Genomic DNA, 24,990 nt, shown 5'->3' with positions numbered 1-24,990 from the left:
TATATTATAGCTGTGTGTGCATCTGATGTTAAAGCATCTCCTAAACCATAATGTAATAATAAATAGTACTGGTATTTCAATACAAATAAATATAATTTACAAATAATTTATTACTTCAGTTTTTGTCAGATAATGACAGTGTGAGCAGTGGGAACATGTACTGTCTGAGATCTTTTACAGTCTTGATATGTCGACTTCAGCTGGTTCAGTTTTGTGGTTCTAGTTTTGTTAAACACTGCAGATCAAACACAAAGGTCTCATACTTCCCTCTGGCCAAATGAACACATATTTCCTCGTCTTTAATCGTCTTTAATGTACCTACTTTACATCCATCTTTCTTGTTTTTTTTTTGCTAGTTTGGAACAAGATATTTTACTGGAGCTCAAACATCCGACAACAACTTTACTAAGTGCAGCAACCAGCAGGCAGCAGGGTAGAGACGTTTCACTCAAAACCACTGGTGGAAAATAACTAAGTACATTTACTCAGGTACTGTTTTGAGGTACTTTAACTTTACTTGAGTATTTCCATGTGGTGCTACTTTATACTTTCTACTCCACTACATTTAGTTGACAGTTTTAGTTACTTTTCAGATGAAGATTTAACATAAAATAACATCATGAGAGTTCTATATATAAATCAACTGCTTCATTAAAGATTAAACCTGCAGGTCCTAAACTGTTTGTCTAACATCAGTTAGTATTTGTGTCTGTTTGTCTTGTTTCAGACGAGCAAAGAGACATTAAATCAACTGTAAAACTCTCCAACATTTCACAAAAGACTGAAGACACATTCTGAACAATTTATCCAAATGTATGTAGCAGAACTTCCTACTCGACACCCCTCACATTTATCTCATGTAGTTTAACAGTAAAATGCATCAAAGCCTGATTGTCTTTGCTGTGCGAGGCAGTTGGATCACTGACAGCACCAGAGTCCATCTCGTCAGGCTTCAAGCTCTGCGCTTGTGTCAGTCAGCTGTTGGTAGACAGTACCCGCCTTTTTACAAACGCTTCTCAGCTGTACTTTAACTGTAGTAGGGTTTTTCCCATTTTTACATTGTTGTTTTGGTACTTTCTTCCTCCATCGCTGCCGAAAAGTGATCAAAGTCAAGTTGTGGTGAAAGTTTGTTTCTGGTCTGGATTAAATTATTATGCTCTAACCCCCCACTCTGACCCTAAAACCAAGTCTGAACCCGACAAAATGTCCTCACTTCCCAAAAATGTCAAAGTCTAAAACTGTAATTGGTCCTCACAAAGATAGTAGTACAAGAACACACACACACACACACACACACACACACACACACACACACACACACTGAGTCATGCCTAATGCATACAAGTACCAAACAGGGAACGTTTTAATGTTTTGACTGCCAGCATGCATATAATAGGCTGATACCACCCAGGCTGCTGACACACACACACACACACACACACACACACACACACACACACACACACACACGGACACACACACACACGGACACACAACCCAGACACCATGCATTCCTTTTTTTATTTTTTTTTTTGATTTTATGAGTCTCAGTCAGGCTGTAGGTGTCCTCTGTGTTTATCCTCCAGGTATTAGACCGAGCCGGTCCTCACAGGTTTCACAGCGAGCAGAAAACAAACCTCTGACTGCAGTTTTATTATTTCACGACTGAACTGAGAGTTAAATCAGTCAGTTCACTGCTCTGCTGAAATATTGCAACAACTGTTGGATGGATTGCTTTTAAGATCTTTTTATTACATCACTGTTTTATTGTGTTTATGTAGCTTTAATGTGTATAAATGTGTATATAGTGTAAATACAGTCAGATGTGTAGCTCTCTATAGAACCTACTACAGTGTATCTACAGGAACGAGTCATAGAAACGCAGCAGGAAAGTTTTCATCTTGTGTTTTGGTTGAATATAGATGTATTTCAGTATGAATACATGTTAGTGTTTGAGTTTGGAAGTGAGGATGTAAACTGTGAAGGCTGTAGTCACTGAACTGTGTCACTGTGTGAAAACTATGCAAACGTGTCACAGTTTGATCCAGAATCGTTGCTGTTGTGTCGACTGTGTGATGAAGTTTTGAAGATGTGGATTCAGTATTGATCCCTGCAGGGAACCGATCATAAAAAAAATGTCTAGAATCAGTTGCAGATCACATTCTAACATGATGAACTAAGATGGCAAACATGGTAAACGTCAGCGTATTAGCATGTTGAAGTTAGCATTTAGCTTTAGTCCTGTTTGCTCGTGACTGGAATCAATCACATTTCATTAAATATTACTGTTATTATTCCAGGAGTGAACTGATCTGCTGTTTAACAGGCGGTGAGACTGACAGACTAAATATGAGGATTAAATGTCTCGGGTGACATTTTTTTGAAGCGTGCTGACCCACATCCATACATTAAACTGCAGGTCCCGTCCACAGATTCCCTGATAAAAAGACCCCTGGAGGCACTTAAGGAAACAACCCTCCATTAGCTCTATAACAGCCCTCCCCTCCCCCATCGCTGACCCCCACCCCCCCCCCCCCCCCCCCCCCACTTTAAACGCTGCTTTAATGACTTCGCTTACTAACGGAGCTCTTTGTGCTGGCAGTTGTTGGTGTAATGGAGAGCAGCTTTTCAAGGGTTATCTTTGCATGCTGGCGGTTGATTGGTCAAGGGATGGTGGGGTGGTTGTGGTTCAGGGGTCAGAGGTCAACAGGTAGTTAAAGTGGAAAAAGGGTTTTTGTTTGGCTGCAAGAAGAGACGATCTGAAGCTTTGGAGGAATTTAAAAGCAGATTATTGGACTTTTAGAAGATACAAATTCCAGCCAATGACAGTATAAAGATGGACGTAGCGAGGTGTGATGTCACCTGTTGGTTTGCACGGAGTTGCGAAGCGCTAATAACGGAAGTTATGGAGCGTTAGTGACTCTCAGTTCTTCTACAGTTTGGATCAACATTCAATCATCACAATAAAAGATGAAAACATCTGGTTCTTAAAAGTCGAAGCTACAAGACTGTGGACATAAAAATGTTGCAGGAGAAGTTAACTACGACTCCCAAGGTGCATTTCTGCAACAAACAGCCAATCACTGAGCTGAAAATTTGGTCATGAGGGCTGCTAATGCTTTCATTTCAATAAATGTTCAAATGATCCAATATTTCAGCAAAAATCAAAGATTAGAGAAAAAGTCCAAAAACTGAAAACAGATTTGTGTATCAGAACTTTGTTTTTTCTTCTTTCCTCTCCCATTAATCATCTCACCACCCCTCAGATTTATCTGCTGACCCTTTGGAGGGGCCACCCTTATGTACTTTTACTGCAATACTTTAACTACATCAAGCTCATAATACTTATGTACTTTTACTGTAGTAGGATTTTTCATGCAGGACTTTTACTTGTAATGGAGTATTTTTATGTTGCTGTATTAGTACTTTTACTGCAGTAAAGGATCTGAGTACTTCTTCTCTCGCTGCTGACTTTGGTGACAGGAGTATTTGTTCTTTTTTTGTCGGCTGCTTGAACTGCTGCCTCCGTTTGTCTGAGCAGCAGCAATAGAAGAAGAAGAAGAAGAAGAAGAAGAGGCTCAGTGAACAGGCAGATTCAGATCAAAGAGCTGAATTGAACTCTCATTCAGACGTTATCAGGAAACAGACACACAGCTGGCAGATGAAAGCGTCCAGAGAGAAGTTGGGACACTCTGCCGCTGAGACGTGAATCTGACCATCAGATAAAGTTCTTCTTCTGTGGTGAGATTCTGAAGACGAAGGAGTAGCTGAAGAAATCTGAACTGTCTGAAAAAATAAAGCAGAACTCCCCTTAACAGAGACGTTTCCCTGTGATGCGTTCAGGATCAGCTGTGAAACCAGAGAAAAACGTTGCTGCTTATAACTTCAGATCTTTGTTCAGAATCAGCAAATTTCTGACTTTTTCCTCCAGTAAAAGTTCTCACAGCTGCATCTGTGTCGCTCTGACGTCACTAAACGTATTGATCCTCGCCGGCTGATACAGAACAATTACAATCAGCAGATCTGTTACCATGGTGATGTAGTCAGGTTAACAGAGAGTTACCATGGTGATGTAGCAGGTTAACAGAGAGTTACCATGGTGATGTAGCAGGTTAACAGAGAGTTACCATGGTGATGTAGCAGGTTAACAGAGAGTTACCATGGTGATGTAGCAGGTTAAAAGAGAGACACCTTCATGACATTGAAAACCCTTCAGGCTCAACACACCTCACTAACCCACTAATCTCACTTCATAGTTCACCCCTCAGCTGATCTGTGGTTTGATCATGTGACTCCAGAACGACTGTGGTTAAAGTCTGGTTTGGTTGAAAGTTGATGGTTTGGGTTGAAATAATCACTTCGTTAAGGTTAAAGAAACGTGCTGTGGGTTAAAGTCACTACTTCTTTCGTCGTCATGGCTACAATAATAAACAGGAAACAGGAAACGAACAGCGTCTCCTGGAGGACAGACGTGTGAACTGCTTCTCACATGATGACATTTCTGACACATATAGTGACTCTGCTGTAAACTTATAAATTAAGTAAATTAAAAAAAAAGAGTAAAACACTCTGAAAGTGTTTAATTTACTGCAGATATTCCTGCTCACCAGAGGATGAACCCTCTAGATGTGAATGATTCTCCTTCAGGACAAACTTTACATCTTTATCTCCACTAACAGCAGAAGAAGTTGATCGCTGTGTGATTGCGACACATCCCTCCGGTCTCCAGGCTCATTATTCTCACTCTGGCTTGTTCACAAACATCTTTCAAATCTGAATCTGACCTCTCGGACTCCTGCAGCTGCTGTCGGCCTCCGTCTCTCTCTCTCAGGACGAATCAGGCTCTCGAACGAAGCTCCTAAACAAACCCACGCACGAATGAAATGAAAAACAGCTTCAGAGTGACACTGTGAGACAGAAAAGACAAGATTTGAGCATTTTTGGTCCAAAATGTTGGTCCTCTTGCATTGTTGTTTTCTCTGTAGATATTAAACGTTTGTTTCCTATTTGTCCACATTTTAAAGGGAAAATGATGCACATACTTAACATTTTAATGACAAGGTTTTTACTGCTGAGGTCAAACGGTGTTTTACTTCAGAACAAAAGCTCAGAGAGATTTCAAAGGATCCAGAGGAGGATTTTTTTTTTTTCCTCATTTTTTCACTTCAGTGAATGAACAAATGTGACAAAGCAGATAACCAACTGATAAACGGGTGATAATTCTGTTATTAAACAAGGCCAGAGGAAGGAGTCTGAGCTGTGAAGTGTATCAGAGGTTAATCTGTTGTGGCATTCATGTGGTGTCGGAATAATTGGAAAAATGAGATCCCAACTGGGAAAAATCACATGAACGCCTCCTTAAGTCGGAACGACAACTAACAACTAAATATGACGTCATCTATTCAGAAACATGGCGGACGACAGTAAATGTGGCAAAAAACTTACTACTATACTAATTCACATATTTTGTTCACATGTACTTTGTAATATTAGGTTGTAAACATTAGTTGTACTTAGAGTAACTTCAATTAGTTAGAAAAGTTATTTATTATCATTAATAATAATAATAATAATAATAATAATAATAATAATAATAATAATAATAAATGACAATAAACTTTATTTATATAGCACATTTCATAACATAAAATGCAGCTCAAAGTGCTTTACAGAAAGAGGTAAAAACAAACAAGCAGGCAAAAAAAAGATATTTTATAATATTAAAAGAAAGGAGAAACATAAATACAATAAATTAAAGCTGCAAGCAGCGTTGGTCGGGACCTCGCTCTCTGGCCCGTAGGGATCAGATCATTTCACTTTTTAAAAATGAGGGATATTAAGTGTGGTGTGCTTTTATTTTGAAAGTTTGATTGACATGTGTACTGTCAGGTGTGTAGAGACAATAAGTAACTGCAGCTGGACACAGAAAAATACTCATATATTTGAATGGAGAGTGTGAGTGAACCCACACCTTTTTGAACATTTACTGCTTCCACATAGTTTTAGATACAAACTTCATTTGAACTTTAAATGAGTCACGAGACTTTGACCTACAAATCTTGAATTTACATGTTTTTTCTATCTTTTATTGTTTTTGAGATATTAGAGTGTGAGTTTTAAAGTCTTTTCTTGCTCCTCCTGTGATTTTATAATGAGTGTGTATTGCGGAATGTTTCACAGCACTGAGGGAGTGACATCACCAGGAGCAGTTGGAGAGGAGGATTTTAGAGAACGCTTCTTGTGAAATATCCTCATAAATCCCACTTTGGCCAAATCTTACATTAAAAATCATATTTTAGTAGGAAATTTCATGGCAAATCCATTGATACAGGTTTGAAAGTGGTCAGACTTATAGTTTAGACGTCAGAAGCCTCTGTTTGACACAAAGTTCATGCCCATAGATTGCCTCCCCATTGGTTTACATTGTAAGGGTGATGTGGGACTGCAACTTTCAGGGCTTATAAAATCCAAACCGTTCAAGTTATTACAAAGTTTTTAACAACTTTTTTCAGCACAGTATGATAAGTCACCTATTAAAGTTTGAAGCTGATACCATTAACGCCCTCGGAGGAGATAGTGTTTGTTTGTGGCCAAAATTGGGGCAAAGTCTTATTTTGAAAGGCTAATTGCGGACTTCCTGTTGGATTTAGGTCAGGGGTGTCAGTGTATGATTTGTAGGTCTTGATGAGACAAATAATTGAGTTTTGGTTTGATCTCTCTGCGACATTCCTACGGGCCGTGGTGGCCATTTTAGTTACATAGGTGGCGCTAGAGAGCACATTTTGGCACCTTAGGGGTAAATTTTTAGATTTTATCAAATTTTTCACCAGACCTGATGTGCGTGCCAAATTTGGTGAGTTTTTGAGCATGTTTAGGGGGTCAAATTAAGGGTTTAAGTGGCGTAATAATAAACAAAGAAACAAAGAAACAAACACATGAAAAACAACAGGGTCCTCGCCTTTAGGCTAAGAATTTTGGTTAAAATTCTTGCTGCTGAATTTTGAATGAGTTGCAGCCGACCAATGGTTTTATTTGGTAAACCAGTATAAAGTGCTTTACAATAATGTAAGCGTGAAAAAACAAAGACATGAGTGAGTTTCTTAAAGTAAGGAAGGGTCTGACTCTTGCAATGTTTCTTAAATGATAAAAAGCTGTCTTTGTAACGTTGTGTAACCCTGATAACAGGTCAGGTAAAGCAATATTTTAGAGGTTTTAGGGACAAAACACAACACATCTCCTTTGTAGTGTCCGTGTTGTTTCCACATTATGACTTACAAGCTCATGAACAAAGTCGGAAGAACAACTTCCCAACTCAAGAAACGGGAACGTCCGAGGAGCACGAGAACGCAGCGTGTATCACGTGAAGGAGAAAAGATGAGCAGATGAGCAGAGAAAGAGATAAAACACAAACATCCCGGCGGCTACAGTTAGGGGTGATTTGGCTGCCCAGCATTCAGTCTGACAGGATAAATTAACCTGAAGAAGAAGATTAAAGATTCACTCTCTGATTTTGTTCCAGCGCCTTCAAATCCCCCAAATTTCCTCTCAGCAGCTCAAATGTTGAAACTCAGTTGTGCATGAAAGAGCTGCAGGAGAGTTTAAAAGCCTTTAGAGTGTAAAACAACCACAATGGTGAACGTTTACTGCATGTAAGTACATTTACTCAAGTACAGTTTTGAGGTATTTATACTGTACTTGAGTATTTCCATGTGATGCTACTTTCTACATTTCAGAGGGAAATATTGTACTTTCTACTCCACTACATTTATTTGACAGCTTTAGTTACTTTTCAGATGAAGATTTGACACAATGGATAATATAACAAGCTTTTAAAATACAACACATTGTTAAAGATGAAACCAGTGGTTTCCAACCTTTTTGTCTTTTGACGTCTTACAAAAAGCAGTGTGTAGTCGGGGTCACATTTCACATGTCTATGAGTTGTTAACAGCTCCACCAAATAGTGATTTTTCCCCTTTAAACTTTATTCAAAGATGGCGTTTATTGTTCTGATTCATTGGTTTGTCTCACATTGTGAGAATTTGGTCTTAAATTTCAGACTCTGTCAGAGTCAAAGAGTCTCATAGTGAGATCTAGTTTTGGATTGACAGCGTGAAAAGATAAAGGGGACATGATGGGGAAAGATGAGAAATGATGAGAAAGTTCCAATACTTAAGGTGGACAAATGTAAAAATGCTGCCTGTAAGACAAAGCCCAGGATTCAGCTGCCCTAGTTCCTTTGTTTTTTAAGTTACCTCTACTTCCTCCTTGCGATGACGTCGGCTCATCATACATGCCCACAAACGGACATATTCTGGCATATTCTGCTTTTTGTGGTTTGTGTTATTTATTTCCTGTTCTGATGTCAGATGTTAAACACGGTCAAAGTTCAGAAACTTGAGGCAACGTATATAAAAAAGCTGCCTGCAAGTCAAAAGTCAGGGTGCAACCTGCTCTGAACACTTTGTTTGTGACATTTTTGTCTACCTTGCTGATGCGCTGACATTGGCGTGTTGCACATGCTCATAAATGTTTGTTCTGTAGCCTTGGTTGCTAAGGTGGTTGCTAAGGTGGTTGCTAAGGTGGTTGCTAAGGCGTTTCCATGTGTTGTTCAGCTCCAACATGTACGGATGGATGTGAGAAGTTGACATTTGGAGTAAAGAAGGAGAAAAAGAAGTGAAATCCTGCTACTATAGTTTGTTTACGTAGCCTCCGGAGCCGGAGGAAGCTTCCTGAAAGCTGACCAATCAGAACAGAGTGGGCTCATCAGGAGGCGGGCCTCAAAGAGACAGGAGCTAAAACGGCCTGTTTCAGACAGAGGCTGAACTGAGGGGCTGCATAAAGGACCAGTAGAAGATAAATAAGGAGTTTTTAACTGGAAATCATGTGAAGATATTCCAGTAGAGCCCCAGAATATAAATATAGAGCTGGAAATGTGCAGAATATTTGTCCTTTAAAGTGTGTGTGGATAGTATTTTCACTGCCTAAATTATCTTCATAGGCAACTTTTTTTCTATGTGTAATATTCATGTACTGCATGCTAGTTATAGGTCAGAGGTCAGAGGTCAAAGTGGATGGTGGATGTATAATAATGTTATTGTATGATATTTGACATCAACATCTGGATATTTTCATTGGGTCAACACAGAACATAGAACATGTGACATCAGGGGAAAAGTGATGTTTGGTGTGGTCCCAGTATAATGTCCTCTGAGTGAGACAGATTATGCAGGCGGTGGTGTTTGGATTTCTCAAAAGATTATGAGATTCAGCGAGCGTGGCATCTGGAGTCCACGTTGTGTCGTGTCTGTGTGAAGAGTCACTTCCAGAGACACAGAAGCGATTGTGAAACATGAAAGTGGAGCCGAAACTCTCAGAGCTGTTGGTGCCACCGTCAGCAGACAGGAAGCCGAGAGACAAACAGTCCAACATCAACATACCAGTAAACACACACAAACACACACAGTAACACCACGCAGGGTCGGCTCCGCGCGCGCGGGGGGGGGGGGGGTTCTCAGTTTCAGCTCACAGATACTTTATACAACAAACAAGAGTAAACAGGATGTTTGCAGCCAACACAACACAAACAACCATCTGTTGACACGACAACAAAAACAAACAAAAACCATCAAAACCTGCATCAGGATGATGAACCTTCATACACTCAACAAAACATCTGATCCAGACTGAACCCACACACACACACACACATACTCACACACACACTCACACACACACTCACACACTCACACACACACACACACACTCACACACACACACACTCACACACTCACACACTCACACACACACACACACACACACACACTCACACATTCACACACACAAAAAATCTGGACACACACGTGGAGAGTCAGAGGTCCAGCAGGGTGACAAAACACCAAACACACCTCATCTGAAGTCCTGTGACCTCATCACTCACACACATTATTATTATTCAAAATAATTTCTTTTACAATAAACTTTATTGATACAACAAGTAAATATATAAATACAACATAAATACAGCAGCTGCACCAACATGACACAACTAATAAAAACCTTGTAAATATTACAGGTGTTACAGGTTTTTACATTGTATTTATTTATTTAAGGTTTATTTTTTATTTATAAAGCAACACACCACAGCAGTTAAACTCTGAGCTGCTTTACAGTGTCGTCACTAGATACTAATACTGCAGGACTGTGTCAGTATTGATCCCTGCAGGTAAACAATCAGGAAAAAAAACAGCTTTAAAATGTCTTAACAGCTTTTTGTTGGTACATGAAATTATTTCCTGCTTGTAAATTTTGATTAATGAATATAAAATTTGACCAAAATCACAAATAAAATAAAACTGAGAGCGAGAATTTCTTTTAGATTCAATTTACTCGGCTGACGGTCACCGTGTTTGACCTCTGACCCCAAACAGGAAGCAGACGACGACAAACTGCAACAAGCAAATTCAGCAGCAGTTGACGACTCTGCAGTGTGTGTGTGTGTGTGTGAGTGTGTGTGTGTGTGTGCGTGTGTGTGTGTGTGTGTGTGTGTGTGTGTGTGTGTGTGTTTCCTGAAGTCTTTTTCATTATCTCATCCGTCTTCCTGAAACACTGTGAAAATGTTATCACAGGATCAGTATCCTGACTCTGTGTGTGTGTGTGTGTGTGTTTGTGTGTGTGTGTGTGTGTGTGTGTGTGTGTGTGTGTGTGCAGGTACAAGCCGCGCTACAAGCAGACGCAGAAGATCTTCACCGACGTGTTGTGGCGCTGCTGTCCGGGACACGGAGGACAGAACTACAAGGACACAGGTGAGTCAGGAGAAGCATCTCCGTTACCGTGGCAACAAGCCATAGCAACAACAGCTATGATGATGATACCTGATAGATGCGAGCAACAAAGGGCGCCTCGTGTTGAAGTGTCATTAGGATCGACTTTGTATCATGAGCTTGATGTAGTTAAAGTATTGCAGTAAAAGTACATAAGTATTACAGTATTTGAGTAAATGTACTTAGTTATTTCCAGCCTCATGTAACTCAGTCTGAACCCAACAGATTCTGAGGTAATTTGATCTAAATGATTTTAACGAAGACAAACACAGACGATCATTGTGGTCGTTCAGTCAGGAGATTCATCAGTTTGGAGAAAAATATAAAGCAGATTTTTATCATAATTATAAAAAAGTAAATTAGTACTACTTACTAACTACTGACTTACTGAATTACTAACTACTGACTAGTAGTTAGAGGTAAATGACGTCTCTTTCTGTTGATGTGTAAAAATGAATAAACGACACAATTAATTATTAAGATATGACATCATGTTTAATAAAAGAACATAAAATCAACTGATCCTCTGATGAGGTTATTTACTTTTAACAAAACTGAAGCTGACAACAAATATCATTCAGATAAAAATATGATTAGTAAAGAATAAAACTACAATATACAATAATTGAGTCACTGACCTGTGATCAAAACGTAGAAATATTGACGAAACTGAAAAACTATTGTGTTATTTAACTTTGTTTAAAGCGCAAACCAAACTAAACATTATTAAACTGCCTGTTTAAATGAATTTATTTTACTTAATGTAAGAAGGAAATCAATAAATAATAAATAAACTGATGAGATAATCTGCATTATGTTAATTAGAGTCTGTAGATGCCTAAATTAAATGACAGTAATGATGTCATACCTTCACGCTGACATCACATTCAAGTCTTTTCAGTAAATTAACAACGTTCTCAACAGGCGTCTATAAGATTCTGAGCATCAGTGATGTTATAAATATCACATTTAGACATATATACATAAAAATACTGATAAAAAATAATATGTTGTCTCCTGTTATCATTCTCTGTTTGTCATCTGTTTTCCATTTAGGGATATTTGTGCTCTCAGTTTTTGAACTACTGTTCCCATGATGCTTTGAGGTCGTAAACAGGAAGGATAATCATAGATTCACCTGTGAGCGACAACCTGACCCCTGTGTTTAGCTGATATAAAGGTCACGTGACTCAGCTGTTAGCTGCTGTCTGCATGGTAACATGATGTTCAGACGACTGTCACTGAAGAAAACTTCAGACCGTCAGCGACAAGCGAACAGAGCCGCGTGTTCGGTCGAGACGGCGCGAACTGACGCGTCCGCACGAGCTGAAAGCGTTTCGTGCGCAGCGAAAACACCTCGCGCTTATCGCAGAGCTTCATGAAACACGAGAGGAGACGGAAGAGAAACAACAGAAGTGCAGTTTGTGGTGAGTTCAGTCAGAAGCTGAACGCGAACACACAGATTAAAGGACGAATTCACAGTTTATCAAGTTAAACCAACAGTCAGTCTTCAACTTCTTGCTGTAATCATTCCTCCTGTTCATACTGACCGTTAGAAGATCTCTTCATAATGGAGGACAAAATGTATTTCAAAGTTTATCTGAAGCTAATATGAAGCTTCAGCGTCCAAATGAGTCAAATCAAGTAGATATCTTTCAACGTTACAGTCTTTTTAGTGCCAAAGTTCCTCTTTTTGTTACTATACTTCCACCTGCAGCTCAACAGGGAAACACTGTCTGAGGAAATACAAAGAGGGAATTTGATGCTAAAAAGACTGTAAATGTGTCAGATATCCACTTGATATGACTAACTCAGACTGCTGAAGCTGAATAGAAGCTTCACACAGACTTTGAAATGACTGTGTGGACACACTGTGGATTTTGGCCTCCATCACTAACATTGTGTTTGTCCAGTCAGGTTGTAGTGAGACTACCCCCATAACAGCCCATGAAGTTACATAATAATTATTCAGCTTTTTTTGCCGAATCATGTATTTTCCTTGCAGCCTGATAGCAAATGTTCTGATGTTTTGTCAAGCTATAAGAAAATCAAGACGTCCTTTTTCAGACCACAATGGAGCTGAATGGAAGTTAGTTTGTTCTGCTGACAGCACAACAAAAAAAACAAAGGACTTTTAAAAGATTCAACAGCAACATGTGTTTCACCCCAAAACACTGGAGGAAAATGGACTTTAGTCAGTAAAAACAACAAAGAAACAGTAAATGAAGAGTCCAGAGAGGTGTTTGAATGATGCTGCGTTCATGATCTTATGGGATAGACGGTAGAGACGTAAAGATTTCATGTTTATGACTCATTCACTGACAAGAAGGTTGTATGATTATGGAGTTAGTGTCCTATGGAAGACATAACTCTATATACATTAAGTTTGGGTTTAATCACCTTGAACACAAACTTTGGTTGCGTGTCCCTCATTAGCTTCCTGCTCATCTTTATATTTGGTTCAATCAGCTCACTCACTGTATGTTTAATGAATTATTTACTGTAACTCAGAGTGTAAAGCACCGACGGAGCGTCTTTCTCTCTGATTTCTAAACAGATTTCTGGAGGTTTATTCACACATTTACACACTAAATCTAAACATGTGTCTGTGTGTTCAGAACTCTCCGATTCTTAAAGGAGCATTTTGATATTTTATGTTTGTGGGAGCGAGATGCAAACAGAGTCTTTATGTCACAGCGAGCTTTCCAACCAATGAGCTCACTGCACAGAAGCCACGCTAGCAGTTTCCCCCTGTTTCCAGTCTTTATGCTAAGCTAAGCTAACCACGCTCTGCACTGAGACATGATTTACATAAATAATATGAATATAATAATGTACAATAAATGATTAAACAATCCAGTTTACAGTTATAACATATATTTTATTTTATGTCATAAATTAGAATAATTAAGAGTAATTAAAACATTTCAGCTTCATTAATAAAAACAGGTTCTAACTCACCGTCACTTTCACTGTTTCACTGTTAAACGTCCTTTTTACAAACTTAATTAAGTCCAGAGTGTGTGTGTGTGTGTGTGTGTGTGTGTGTGGGAAAGTGCAGTGTTTACCAGACATCAGGAGGAGGACATCCTCTCCTCCGCACTCAGTTTTTTTTCTTTTGTTTCTCCTGAAACTCAAATGAAAATATTCTCAAAGATAAATAAAAGTGTTTCCTTTGACCTTTTTTAAAAGCTTTTATGGTATTTGAGATATTTTCTCTCCTCTTTTTACTGGAGTGAATAAACGTGATAAACGTGTGTGTTTGTCTGACAGTTCCTGACACTCAGCTGGATTCTGGAAGCTCGGCTGTGATTGGAGGATCTGAACCTCGAAGGTCACCTGAGGAGCTCCGTGATGCAGGTACGCCGCCGCCGCCGCCGCCAACAGACACTACTGCAGTTAGACTACATTCAAAATGACAAGTCTTCCTTTAAAGACGCATATTTTCAGCTCTATATTTCTATTCTGGGGCTCTACTGGAATATCTTTACATGATTTCCAGTTTAAAGACACGTCTCTTTAAGACCCGTCTTACTCTAAACAAAGTCGTATCTAAACAAACGACAGTGCCTTGTGTCTTCAGGTATGAAGCAACATGTGACCAGAGCAGCGGAGTGACTCACTGATGTGTTTTTAGTGTCAGAACAGTCTGACTCATTCCTGCCTCTTGAACAAAGTGAGGAAGCTGTGAAGTGCAGAGCGACGCTTTGCTTCCATAAACCTTCAGCTCAGGTCAGGAGAAGGTCTGACTGTCCCCTCTTCCTCCTCCTCCCTCCTCCTCCTCCTCCTCCTCCCTCCCCGGGGAATAGGGTGTGGGCGAGCTGCTCTCGTAGGTCAGCTCCCCCCTCCCACCCTCCCACTCGAACTTCCTCTTGCTGTAAACACAGTGACTCAGACTCAGAAACACTGTTGCTGCAGTCAGAGGTCAGAGGTCACAGCCGCCTCACATTAGAAACTAACGTTACAGGGACCTGATGAAGTAAAGGGAGCAGTAGGTGGGAGAGTCGCTGCTCTGTGCTCAGGTGCAGGAAAAGCTACATCCCATAATACAACCCACAACCCACACACACACACACTCAGAGGAACAGTTGAGACGCTGCCAACACGGTGACCCTGTACTCTCACACTCACAACTTCACACTGAAACCAAGTTGTTTTCTTTTGTTGCACAAGTCAAGAGACACGATTCATGACGGTTTCTCCTGCCAGACTATCAGGACCACATACAGCAGAACCAATACTGCAAGTACTATGTAGTATTATGAGCTTGATGTAGTTAAAGTATTGCAGTAAAAGTACATAAGTATTATGAGCTTGATGTAGTTAAAGTATTGCAGTAAAAGTACATAAGTATTATGAGCTTGATGTAGTTAAAGTATTGCAGTAAAAGTACATAAGTATTATGAGCTTGATGTAGTTAAAGTATTGCAGTAAAAGTACATAAGTATTATGAGCTTGATGTAGTTAAAGTATTGCAGTAAAAGTAGTGGTTTGGTCCCTCTGACTGATATATTATTATATATGACATCATTAGATTATTAATAGTGAAGCATCAGTGTTAGAGCAGCATGTTACTGTTGTAGCTGCTGGAGGTGGAGCTAGTTTACACTACTTTATATACAGTTAGCTAGTTTAGTCCAGTGGTTCCCAACCTAGGGGTCGGGCCCCTCCAAAGGGTCAGCAGATAAATCTGAGGGGTGGTGAGATGATTAATGGGAGAGGAAAGAAGAAAAAACAAAGTTCTGATACACAAATCTGTTTTCAGTTTTTGGACTTTTTCTCTAATCTTTGATTTTTGCTGAAATATTGGATCATTTGAACATTTATTGAAATGAAAGCATGTGAGAAGTTTAGAGGGAAAAATCACTATTTGGTGGAGCTGTTAACAACTCATAGACATGTGAAATGTGACCCCGACTACACACTGCTTTTTGTAAGACGTCAAAAGACAAAAAGGTTGGAAACCACTGGTTTCATCTTTAACAATGTGTTGTATTTTAAAAGCTTGTTATATTATCCATTGTGTCAAATCTTCATCTGAAAAGTAACTAAAGACGTCAAATAAATGTAGTGGAGTAGAAAGTACAATATTTCCCTCTGAAATGTAGAAAGTAGCATCACATGGAAATACTCAAGTAAAGTACAAGTACCTCAACATTGTACTTGAGTAAATGTATTTAGTTATTTTCCACCTCTGGGGTCAGATGAAGTTTAGATGCTCTTTGTTTGGATGAGAGTTTGGTTCAAAGGGAATTTAAAGGTACGTCAGGTCACCTCAGTAGATTTATGACCAACATTTACAACCTTCTGCATCAAAACTGTGACGTCACCTCCTCATTCAGAGTTCAGTGTTGAGACATTTGGAGGTAAATGTGAACGTCTGGAAAAGTCTTAAAAAAGCATTAATTTAAGTTTCCTCAAAAAAGACCATAGAAGTTATTTAAAAGTCTTAAATTCCATTCATGAAGGTCTTAAATATTGTGTGTATGTTATTTATAAAATGTTTTTTTATGTGATTTTTAGTAAAACTTGGCTGGAAAATCCCTGATTCTACAGTTCCAGACCTCTGACCTTTTTAAATGAATGAATTATTGTCTAATTGGTTAATCAATCATCCATTCATTCATTGTTTCTCTGCAGCTTGTTCACGTCCAGGTTGTGATGAATGAATCACTAGTTTTATTATTAGGAATGATTGTTATATACTGTCAGGAAGTAATACATTGCACTTGCTAAATAACAGTTTTTATTGATAGCTTTCATATTTTGACCATGAAACAGATGTTAAATTTAAAAGCTGCAGAAACCTTGTTATCAGATCTTCTGACAGTTTAACTTCAGTTCTGTTAAAGCTGTAAACAGAAAACACTGCTGGATACGTTCAGCGCACATAACATGACATATTTCTACCATTAAAGGCTCGGAGAGCTCTGAGAATCAAAACAGTCCGTGTTTTTGGAAAAATGTCAGACTAAAATAGACCTTTGGCCTTTAGAGGCTGGATTTAACAAAGAAAGACAAACAAAGAGGCCGTAACACACCTCGACATTGGTACAGTCCGCTCCCACCACGCCTCTGATTGAACCCACTTCCTGTGAGCTTGACTCCATGTAATTAAATCATCAACACATACGGGACACAATAACAGGAACACCTTTCAAAATACGACTCAGACGCCTCAGAGTTGAGTCATCAACTGTGTGACAACACGAATAAACTTTACAACCTTTTACGCCTGATGAGATCTGCAGCGGACCGCACAGGTGTTTCTATTATTGTGGCCACTTCCTGTTCACTGAGAGATGCATCGCCGCCACAAAGTTTTTAATGTCCTTTCAAGATTTTTAAATGTCTCAGAAATTAAACATGAACTGAAAGAAGTTGAAATGGTGGTTTAAAAACTTTTCTCACAAACCATCAGGATGTTTGTTTTAGTTTGAGGAAAATATAATTTGTAAACAAAAATATATATGGAGTATATATGAGATGTTTATTTAAACCAAACAGCATGCAGAGACTCAGAAACTCTCTGCAGCATATTTACATTTTTATTTATTCCTCTCTTTTCTCATTTGGATTATTTATTTTTTATTAGTTATTTTTATGACATTTTTTTAGACAGACAGAACAAACCTCACAAAATCAGACAAACATCAATTCAAGACATAAAAGCTGCACATTTACTATCTGACAACAAACAATACAGTCAAATATAAAATAATAACATTATGTGGAATATAAAGACAAATGTATTATAACAAAAACACACTTCCTAACATTCTCAGATACAATGAACTTCTCTCAACACTTAAAGCTGCAGTGCAAAACTTTTACATATAAATAAATTTATATATATATATAAATATATATATAAAAGCTGCTGATTCAGTGTTTCACAGTATACAGAGTCTTTAATCTGGTGTCTGTGGTGACACTCCCGCCCTGGCGCACCAGTAGTGACGTGTTTTACACATAGACTGTATAAAAATATGGACGTAGTTACCGTGACGCCGCCAGCTCACACATGTAACTGGTTGAACTGGAGTCACATCCAGGTAACAACTATTTACTCTCACTGCCTTGCTATATACCTTCCAAAATAACATTTGAGAAACATTCTGAAATGATTAATATTCAAGGAATCCAACATTTCCTCAAACAAAATAATAGAATTAATTTGTTTGTGTAACATCAAGCAGAACAACTGAGAGGAAGTTTGTCTGGAAGCTCCGGTTGAGTTTTGAACACATGGTTTGAAGCTCCGTTCAAAAGGCAGAAACAACATGACAGAACCAAAACAAGTCAGCTGGTGATTCAAAACAAAACCAACATTCATGCCTCAGCCAAAAAAATGATATTTAATGTATTTGTTCTCGTTTGGATCATCACGTCTGGAGATTAATGTTCAGATTTTAGTGATAAAGTCGAGCTGAAATGATAAAAGTGAAGGAGACAGAAAGGTCTCGAGTCTTTGCTGATGTGGACGATGGAGACGGATGTGATGACACCGCAGGACGTCGTCCTCTCTCTCTCTCTCTCTCTCTCTCTCTCTCTCTCTGTGTTCGTGTGTTTTTTGCCCTCGGCGCTGACTGAAGGTCACTGACACAGAGCTCCGTGTTCCTGCCGTCGCTCTGATTCTGTCACCGACTGAAAGTTTAACAATCAACTCAGAGCCAGAAACAAACTGAGGAAACTCGACTGAGAAATCCCCGAATACATCAGCCTGTTCCCATCAGCCCCTCCGTCTCACTCTCTACCTGTCTGACTGACTTCCTGTTTCTCTCTCTCAGTTCAGTTCAATGAAGCTTTATTAGTATGAAAAACCTGCTGCCAAAAGCATAAACACAGTGAAGTAAATAATGAATATAATGAAGTTTAATCTGTTTTACTTTGATGCAGTCGTTCAGTTTTCATGTTGTTGTTTATCAGAGTTGGTTGATCAGGAAAATTCTCTGATTCAGCTTCTTAAATGTGAATATTTTCTGGTTTCTTTAGTCTCTTTGACAGTAAACTGAAGATCTTTGTGGACAAAACAAGACATTTGAGGATGAAATCTTGGACTTTGGGAAACATTTCTGACATTTTATAGATTAATCGATCAAGAACAATCATTAGTTGCAGCTGTAGATGATTTAATGAACCTTGAAGGTGCAGCTTCTTTCATCTCTCTGTTTATTAAAGATGAAACTTCATGTTTCAGGTGTTCACGCGTCGCTCCAGCAGCAGCACGGCGACCCGAACCGAGAGCAGAACGACCACCAGGGGCCCGTCGGCGAGCTGCAGGACGCCAGCTACAACAACCCGAACAACACCAGCACGACACACCCGACCCCGGACCCAGGCCACGCCCACGTCCCCCCTCACACATCGCACCGCCCCTCCTCGGACCCCCAAGACCACGTCCCCCCTCACACATCGCACCACCCCTCCTCGGACCCCCAAGACCACGTCCTCCCTCGCACATCGCACCACCCCTCCTCGGACCCCCAAGACCACGTCCTCCCTCGCACATCGCACCACCCCTCCACCGACCCCCAAGACCACGACCGCCACCCGCATCACAGATCGCACCGCCCCGCCGACACACACGACCACCACCGGCAGCGGGAACCTCCACTTACTGGTGAGTTCTGGTTCCTTATAGGACACGTTTACTCAGTCTGTCACAGATTAACATCAACAGGGTTTACTGAGACTACACATATTATCAGGATGACTTTTTTTTTTAGATATTTTGCGATTTTTTTTTTTTGTAGTTTTGTTGTTTTTTTTTTATCCACAAATTGAAAATGTTGAATGAAAACACACCTGCTGTCTCTCTCTGATAGAGTCTGTGTGATTGAACTTGTTTTTCTTAGACGGTAAATTTCAGTTTCCAGTGGCGGAAAGTAACTTAAGTACAGATTTGAGGTACTTGTACTTGAGTATTTTCACTCCACTAAATTTATCTGACAGCTTTAGTTAGTTTTCATAAACTTACTGGACATAAAATAATATATTTTAATATTCTGTTGTTTAAATTTGTCTGCCCTTTACTTTCTTTAAATTTGTTATGCACTGTGTGAAAGGTGCCATATAAATAGTGTATTATTATTATTATTATTATTATTATTACTACTACTATTATAAACTAACTTATATAATATGATGCATTACTATTATTATTATTATTATTAATCTACCTAAAGTATCTGAAATTGGCTCCACATTAAAATGTTCTCACATGTATTTGTTATGATAGAAACAATTAATATGATAAACTGTAATAATATAACAGTCTTCGTAATGAGTACTTTTACTTTTGAAGTACAAATTGCAGATAATACTTTACTTTTACTTAAGCAGCATTTTGAATTCAGGGCTTTTCTTGTACTGGAGTATTTTTGAACGACAGTGTTTGATATTTGTATACATTTCCTCATATTTAAAGGGAAACGGCTTAAAATACGTCTTGCATGAACCCAAACCTGCAGTTTTCAGTGTTGTCGCTGCTCCTCTTTAGTAAATAAAGAGAAACGCAATTCAGCTTTTATCCCCTAAAAAAAGAGCCACAAACTCTCAGTAAATATCCTCCAGAGTTCTGAGATGGTTCTTGTTTGTAATTCGAGAATCGTTATGAATCTTTAAAGTGAGGCTGTGTAACTTTAGTTGAGCATCGGAAACAGCGACCTCTGCCGCCATGAGACGTCATTACAGGACGCTGCTGCGTTTAAAGGTCGAGTTCACAGCAGTCAGGAGCTCACATGAACAGAGAAACACAGTGTCCTCAGGTGGAGACTCAGCAGTTACACCTGAAAGATAAAGAAACATTTAAGACAGTTTGTTTACGTCTAAACAGAGAAACCATCACCGACATCACTAAGAAAAAACCCCCAACTACAACGCTGTCCTTTCATTCCTTCCCAGGAGACTTAACAACCTTTCACATCTGGCTTCATGTGGCTCCAACGACTCTAATGACTGTCGTTATGACAACCAGGAGCACTAACGAACCAAGTAGTATCAATGACCTTTATAACGACCCCACATATCCTCTTTTCCACCAGCTGGAACCTGGTGCTGGTACCAGTATGTAACTCATAAACTAGAAAAAAGAAGCAGCAAAAGAAGAACTTTAAGCACAACAACAATGGCGGACTACATTACCATCTATGTACATCACAGCTTTATGTTCTGTCATATATACTGCCTACTAAATGAATGAATGTCCTTTAATTCAACAGATTAGCGTTAGTTATCTGTCTACAGAGATGGAGAACTGGTTTCCATTCAGCCAAAGCAGTAACATCAGTGTTTCCCTTATAATAGTACAGACCTGGCGGGCCGCCAAGCCAACGAGAACCCCCGCCAGAACAAAAAATATTTTTTTAAATGCCAAAAATAACGCCAAATATCCATTCATTTGGAAATCAATCGCGTTTGGGAGCCTCTGAACAGCGCTGTTTCGAAACACGCCAAGTCAAGTCAACATTGGTGTCGTTGCCTGGGAAACTGCAGGTAGTGTAACTCCTTTTAAGGAATAGGGCAGAGTGTAAGCGAGTTAGTGGTGAGAGCGAGAGAGCGAGCGTCAGAATGAGCAGAGGAAAAGGTTAGCAGTAAGGCCGTATTCAGACCAAATCAGATGGTGTGGCGTTCAGCTGCAGGGTCGGGCGGAGGTGTGCGGGGGGGTGTGGGTGTGTTTATTTGACCTCCAGAGCGTAACCGCTGTGAAACAATCAGAAAATAACTTTTTTTTGATCAGATTCATTGGCATTCTCGCTACCAGCACTCCTTCTCTTCATTCATTCTCAAGCTCGCTCGACCACTGCCCCCCCCCCCCCCCCACATATTGGTCTTACACATGTTCCATCAGTTGGGAAATCCCTGAGTCTGCATCTCAGTGTGTAGGCAGAAGGATGAGATATTAATAATCCTCATGTCTCCTTCACATCCTACCAGCGAACTAGAACACTGAGCTGCATTAAAACACTATAACTATAACTCACATCGAGCTTCATTCCTCTGCAGTGACACACATATAAACACACTTCCTCCGCAGGAAATCCTCCCTTTCTTCTGTCCTTGCATTGTGTGTGTGTGTGCGTGCGTGTGACTATAAGATGACTATATTATCCCTATTGAGTCACCAGACCAGCATGTGCATTATGTCACACATACACACACTTCCTCCGTCCTGTATGGAGCCTGTTTTCCCACAGTGCTCTGTTCTCCCTGACCTCTGACTTAAAGGAACATTCTGCTGTTTTTCTTTTCGTTGCTGTTTGTTTGTTTGATCTCATTAACGACAGTTATTACATTCCTGACACAAGACTTGAAACTGGTAGAGCACACAGTCATAAATTTCATCAAGCAAAGTCAAGTTTCAGTCCTTTGGCCTCTTTTAAAGGATCATTCTGGAGATTTTCTGTATTTTTCTCAACAAATCTCAATCTACTGAAAAGTATTGTGTGTGTATCAAAGCCTGATATATCTTATTCCTCCGTTCTTGTCCAAAAACTATTAAAAACACATTCTGTTTACAGCTTCTCTAGCTTATTGTGCTACATATCACAACCTCTGGACTTTGTACTTAAGTTCTTTATAGAAATTTATAATTTAGCACAAAGTCCAGAGGTTGTGATTTGTAGCACAACAAGCTAGCAACAAGCTAGCTGTAAGTGGAACTGCGTTTCGTGCATGTGCAGTGGCGTGTTACTATCTTAACGCTATTTTTACTCTTTGGAGCCGTTTCTAAACAAACTACAGTCTTCATGATGAAGGAACATGTGATCCAGTGCAGCTGTGTGACTCACTGACGTGTTTTTAATAAGATATATCAGGTTTTGATACACTCACAATACTTGTTAGTAGATCAGTTCATTGTTGGTTTGGATCCAAATATGAGATTTGTTAACAAGAAGAAAAATATAAAAAATCACCAGAATGATCCTTTAATGTTCTCCAACACCGAACCTGTTGATCCTTGTTTCAGCTCGTTCTCTGTCCTGCTCTCTTTGTGCAAAGAAACTCCGTCTGTCTGGTTTAACTGGTGCTGACTGGGATTCAGTCTGGCCAGCAGCGGCTGCAGGATCATCCATCGCTGTCTGTTTGAATCACGCCACTTTATAACCTCTGTTAGATGGCGGTCGGGGGCGGGGTTACCGACAGTATGAATGAGATATTCATCTGATCATTACTTAATGTCTCAAATCTTAATTAATGCACCTTTTAATTAAACCTTTTTTTTAGACAACAGTCACACAGGAATACAGTTTGAACATCAGAGTCGATGTAAAGTTCAGTTTGAGACTCGTGTGTTGACCCCGTTTCCCCCGCGAGGATCATTAAAGTGTCGTCTTTCTTTCTTTTAATTGTGACATTTACAACAAAACGGTAAAAGCAGCAAACAGAAGCACAGAGGACGCTTGTGTAGCGGACGATGTTTCTGTCCGAGCAGGAAGTCGCTCAGCTCGCCTCCCGTAAATCACACTGACAGTCATTAGACAGAAAACGCTGCCAGCTGAGGCAGCGTGTTTGATTTCGACCACCAAACGTCCCCCCCCCCCCCCCCCCATCTGCAGCTTGGAGGTGACCTGGAACTTCCTGTCGCATGTTGGCCTCAGTGTACTGTGACCTTTGACCTCTCTGTACGAGGCAGCATATGGGTTTGTGGTAATGAAAACAGGTTGTGATGAAAGAGGCTGAGGTCAGTGTGTGTGTGTGTGTGTGTGTGTGCGTGTGCGTGTGCGTGTGTGTGTGTGTGTGTGTGTGTGTGTGTGTGTGTGTGTGTGTGTGTGTGTGTGTGTGTGTGTGTGTGTGTGTGTGGACTGTGTCTCTGAGGAGAGTGACAGCTGTGACCTGAAGGCACACACACACACACACACACACACACGTTTGTCTTTCTGTACCTTTGAGGACCTTCGTCACCTCAAACTGAACCTGAACATTAACCCTCAAACAAAAAGTTCTAAAAGTTCCAGTTTGTTGTTTCTCCGTCTGATGAGACCGATCTCAGCGTTTCACAGTAAAGTATTGATGAGTCCAGTTGATTATATCTGATATCAAACATCATCTGCATGTTGATACGAATCTTCATCCTTTGATGAGGTTATTTTAAATCAGCTGATTTATTGCAGTTGGTGATGAAGAGTATTTCTGGTTTGATGAAGAACTCTGACACACAGCTGAGTGACAGTATGAAGAGTTAACAGCTGTCTGAAGATGCTGATAAAAGTTTGTTATTGTTGTATTTTCCTGCAGCGGTGAGTCTGGACTTCCTGTCAGACTGAAGTTTGGAGATACATAAGGATGTAAAAGGACGACACACATGGATCAGCTGTTGTGTAAATGTGCGTCAGTCAGCTCGTTAATTTTCACCTGCAGTCCTTTGATGAGATGTTTTTAAACCTATAAACTGATAAAAGATTTACAGAACGAAGACGACGAGACGCCATAAAGACAAAAACTACAACAAAACAAGAATTCTTACGACAGAACACAAGCAAACATATCAGCAAACACACAAACACACAACTATTAACAGCAGACAGAAATAAAATACAATAATCATTATGTTTGTAGGTCAGTAAAATGATAATATAAACCTAACAGAGAGAACTTGACTACTACTAGAACTATAGAAGAACAAAGCAGACTATAGAAATATAGAATTAATTAACAGAATAACAGAACAGACAAAACACAAACAAATACCAGCTGGATACATTAAAAAAAAAACCTTAACAAGATAAAACCAGTAAATTAAATCAGCTCGACCTCAATCAGCAGCTTAAAAACTTAAAAAGACGAATAAATAAATAAATAAAGTAACTTCCTGCTGTAGTTTAAAAATGATACTTCAAGGGTACAAAACTTAGAACAACAAATATACAGTTTATATATATATATATATATTTGTCCTGTTTATATTTCACTGTGTTCTGTGACTCAAAATATCACGTTCATAAATCAGCTGCTGTTTTTATTTTTGACAGATTTCCTTTTCAAGAACATTTTTAAAACGTTCTGTTTTCTTTTAGTGGCTTTAAATATGCTGGATAAGCTTTTCCCATGATGATGATGATGATGATGATGCTTCTGTGAGAAGAGTCTTTTTCGTTCAGTGGGGTGTGTGTGTGGGCGTCCAGGATCAGACGGAGGCGTTGAGCCCTGCAGCGTCTCCGTCCTG

The 24,990-nt window shown here is 39.5% G+C and overlaps 1 protein-coding gene across 2 annotated transcripts in view; it reads left to right on the top strand.

Annotated features, from left to right (window-relative positions):
- The window catches only part of LOC122996596 (multimerin-2-like), a 35,229-nt gene that overhangs the window by 1,134 nt on the left and 9,105 nt on the right, over nucleotides 1-24,990 (top strand). Inside the window, exons 2-4 of one of the 2 annotated variants that reach the window (XM_044372143.1) lie at nucleotides 10,711-10,805; nucleotides 14,097-14,183; nucleotides 19,024-19,446. In XM_044372143.1, the coding sequence (XP_044228078.1) occupies nucleotides 10,711-10,805; nucleotides 14,097-14,183; nucleotides 19,024-19,446 (605 nt within the window). Of the gene's footprint in view, nucleotides 1-10,710; nucleotides 10,806-12,003; nucleotides 12,251-14,096; nucleotides 14,184-19,023; nucleotides 19,447-24,990 lie in introns of those variants that run through there. The other variant, XM_044372144.1, reaches the window with a different exon arrangement.

The sequence above is a fragment of the Thunnus albacares genome, chromosome 14, assembly GCF_914725855.1.
Source record: "Thunnus albacares chromosome 14, fThuAlb1.1, whole genome shotgun sequence".
Taxonomy (NCBI): Eukaryota; Metazoa; Chordata; class Actinopteri; order Scombriformes; family Scombridae; genus Thunnus; species Thunnus albacares.
The sequence above is the reverse complement of the archived record's forward strand: the minus strand, read 5'-3'. Positions and strand labels throughout refer to the sequence as shown.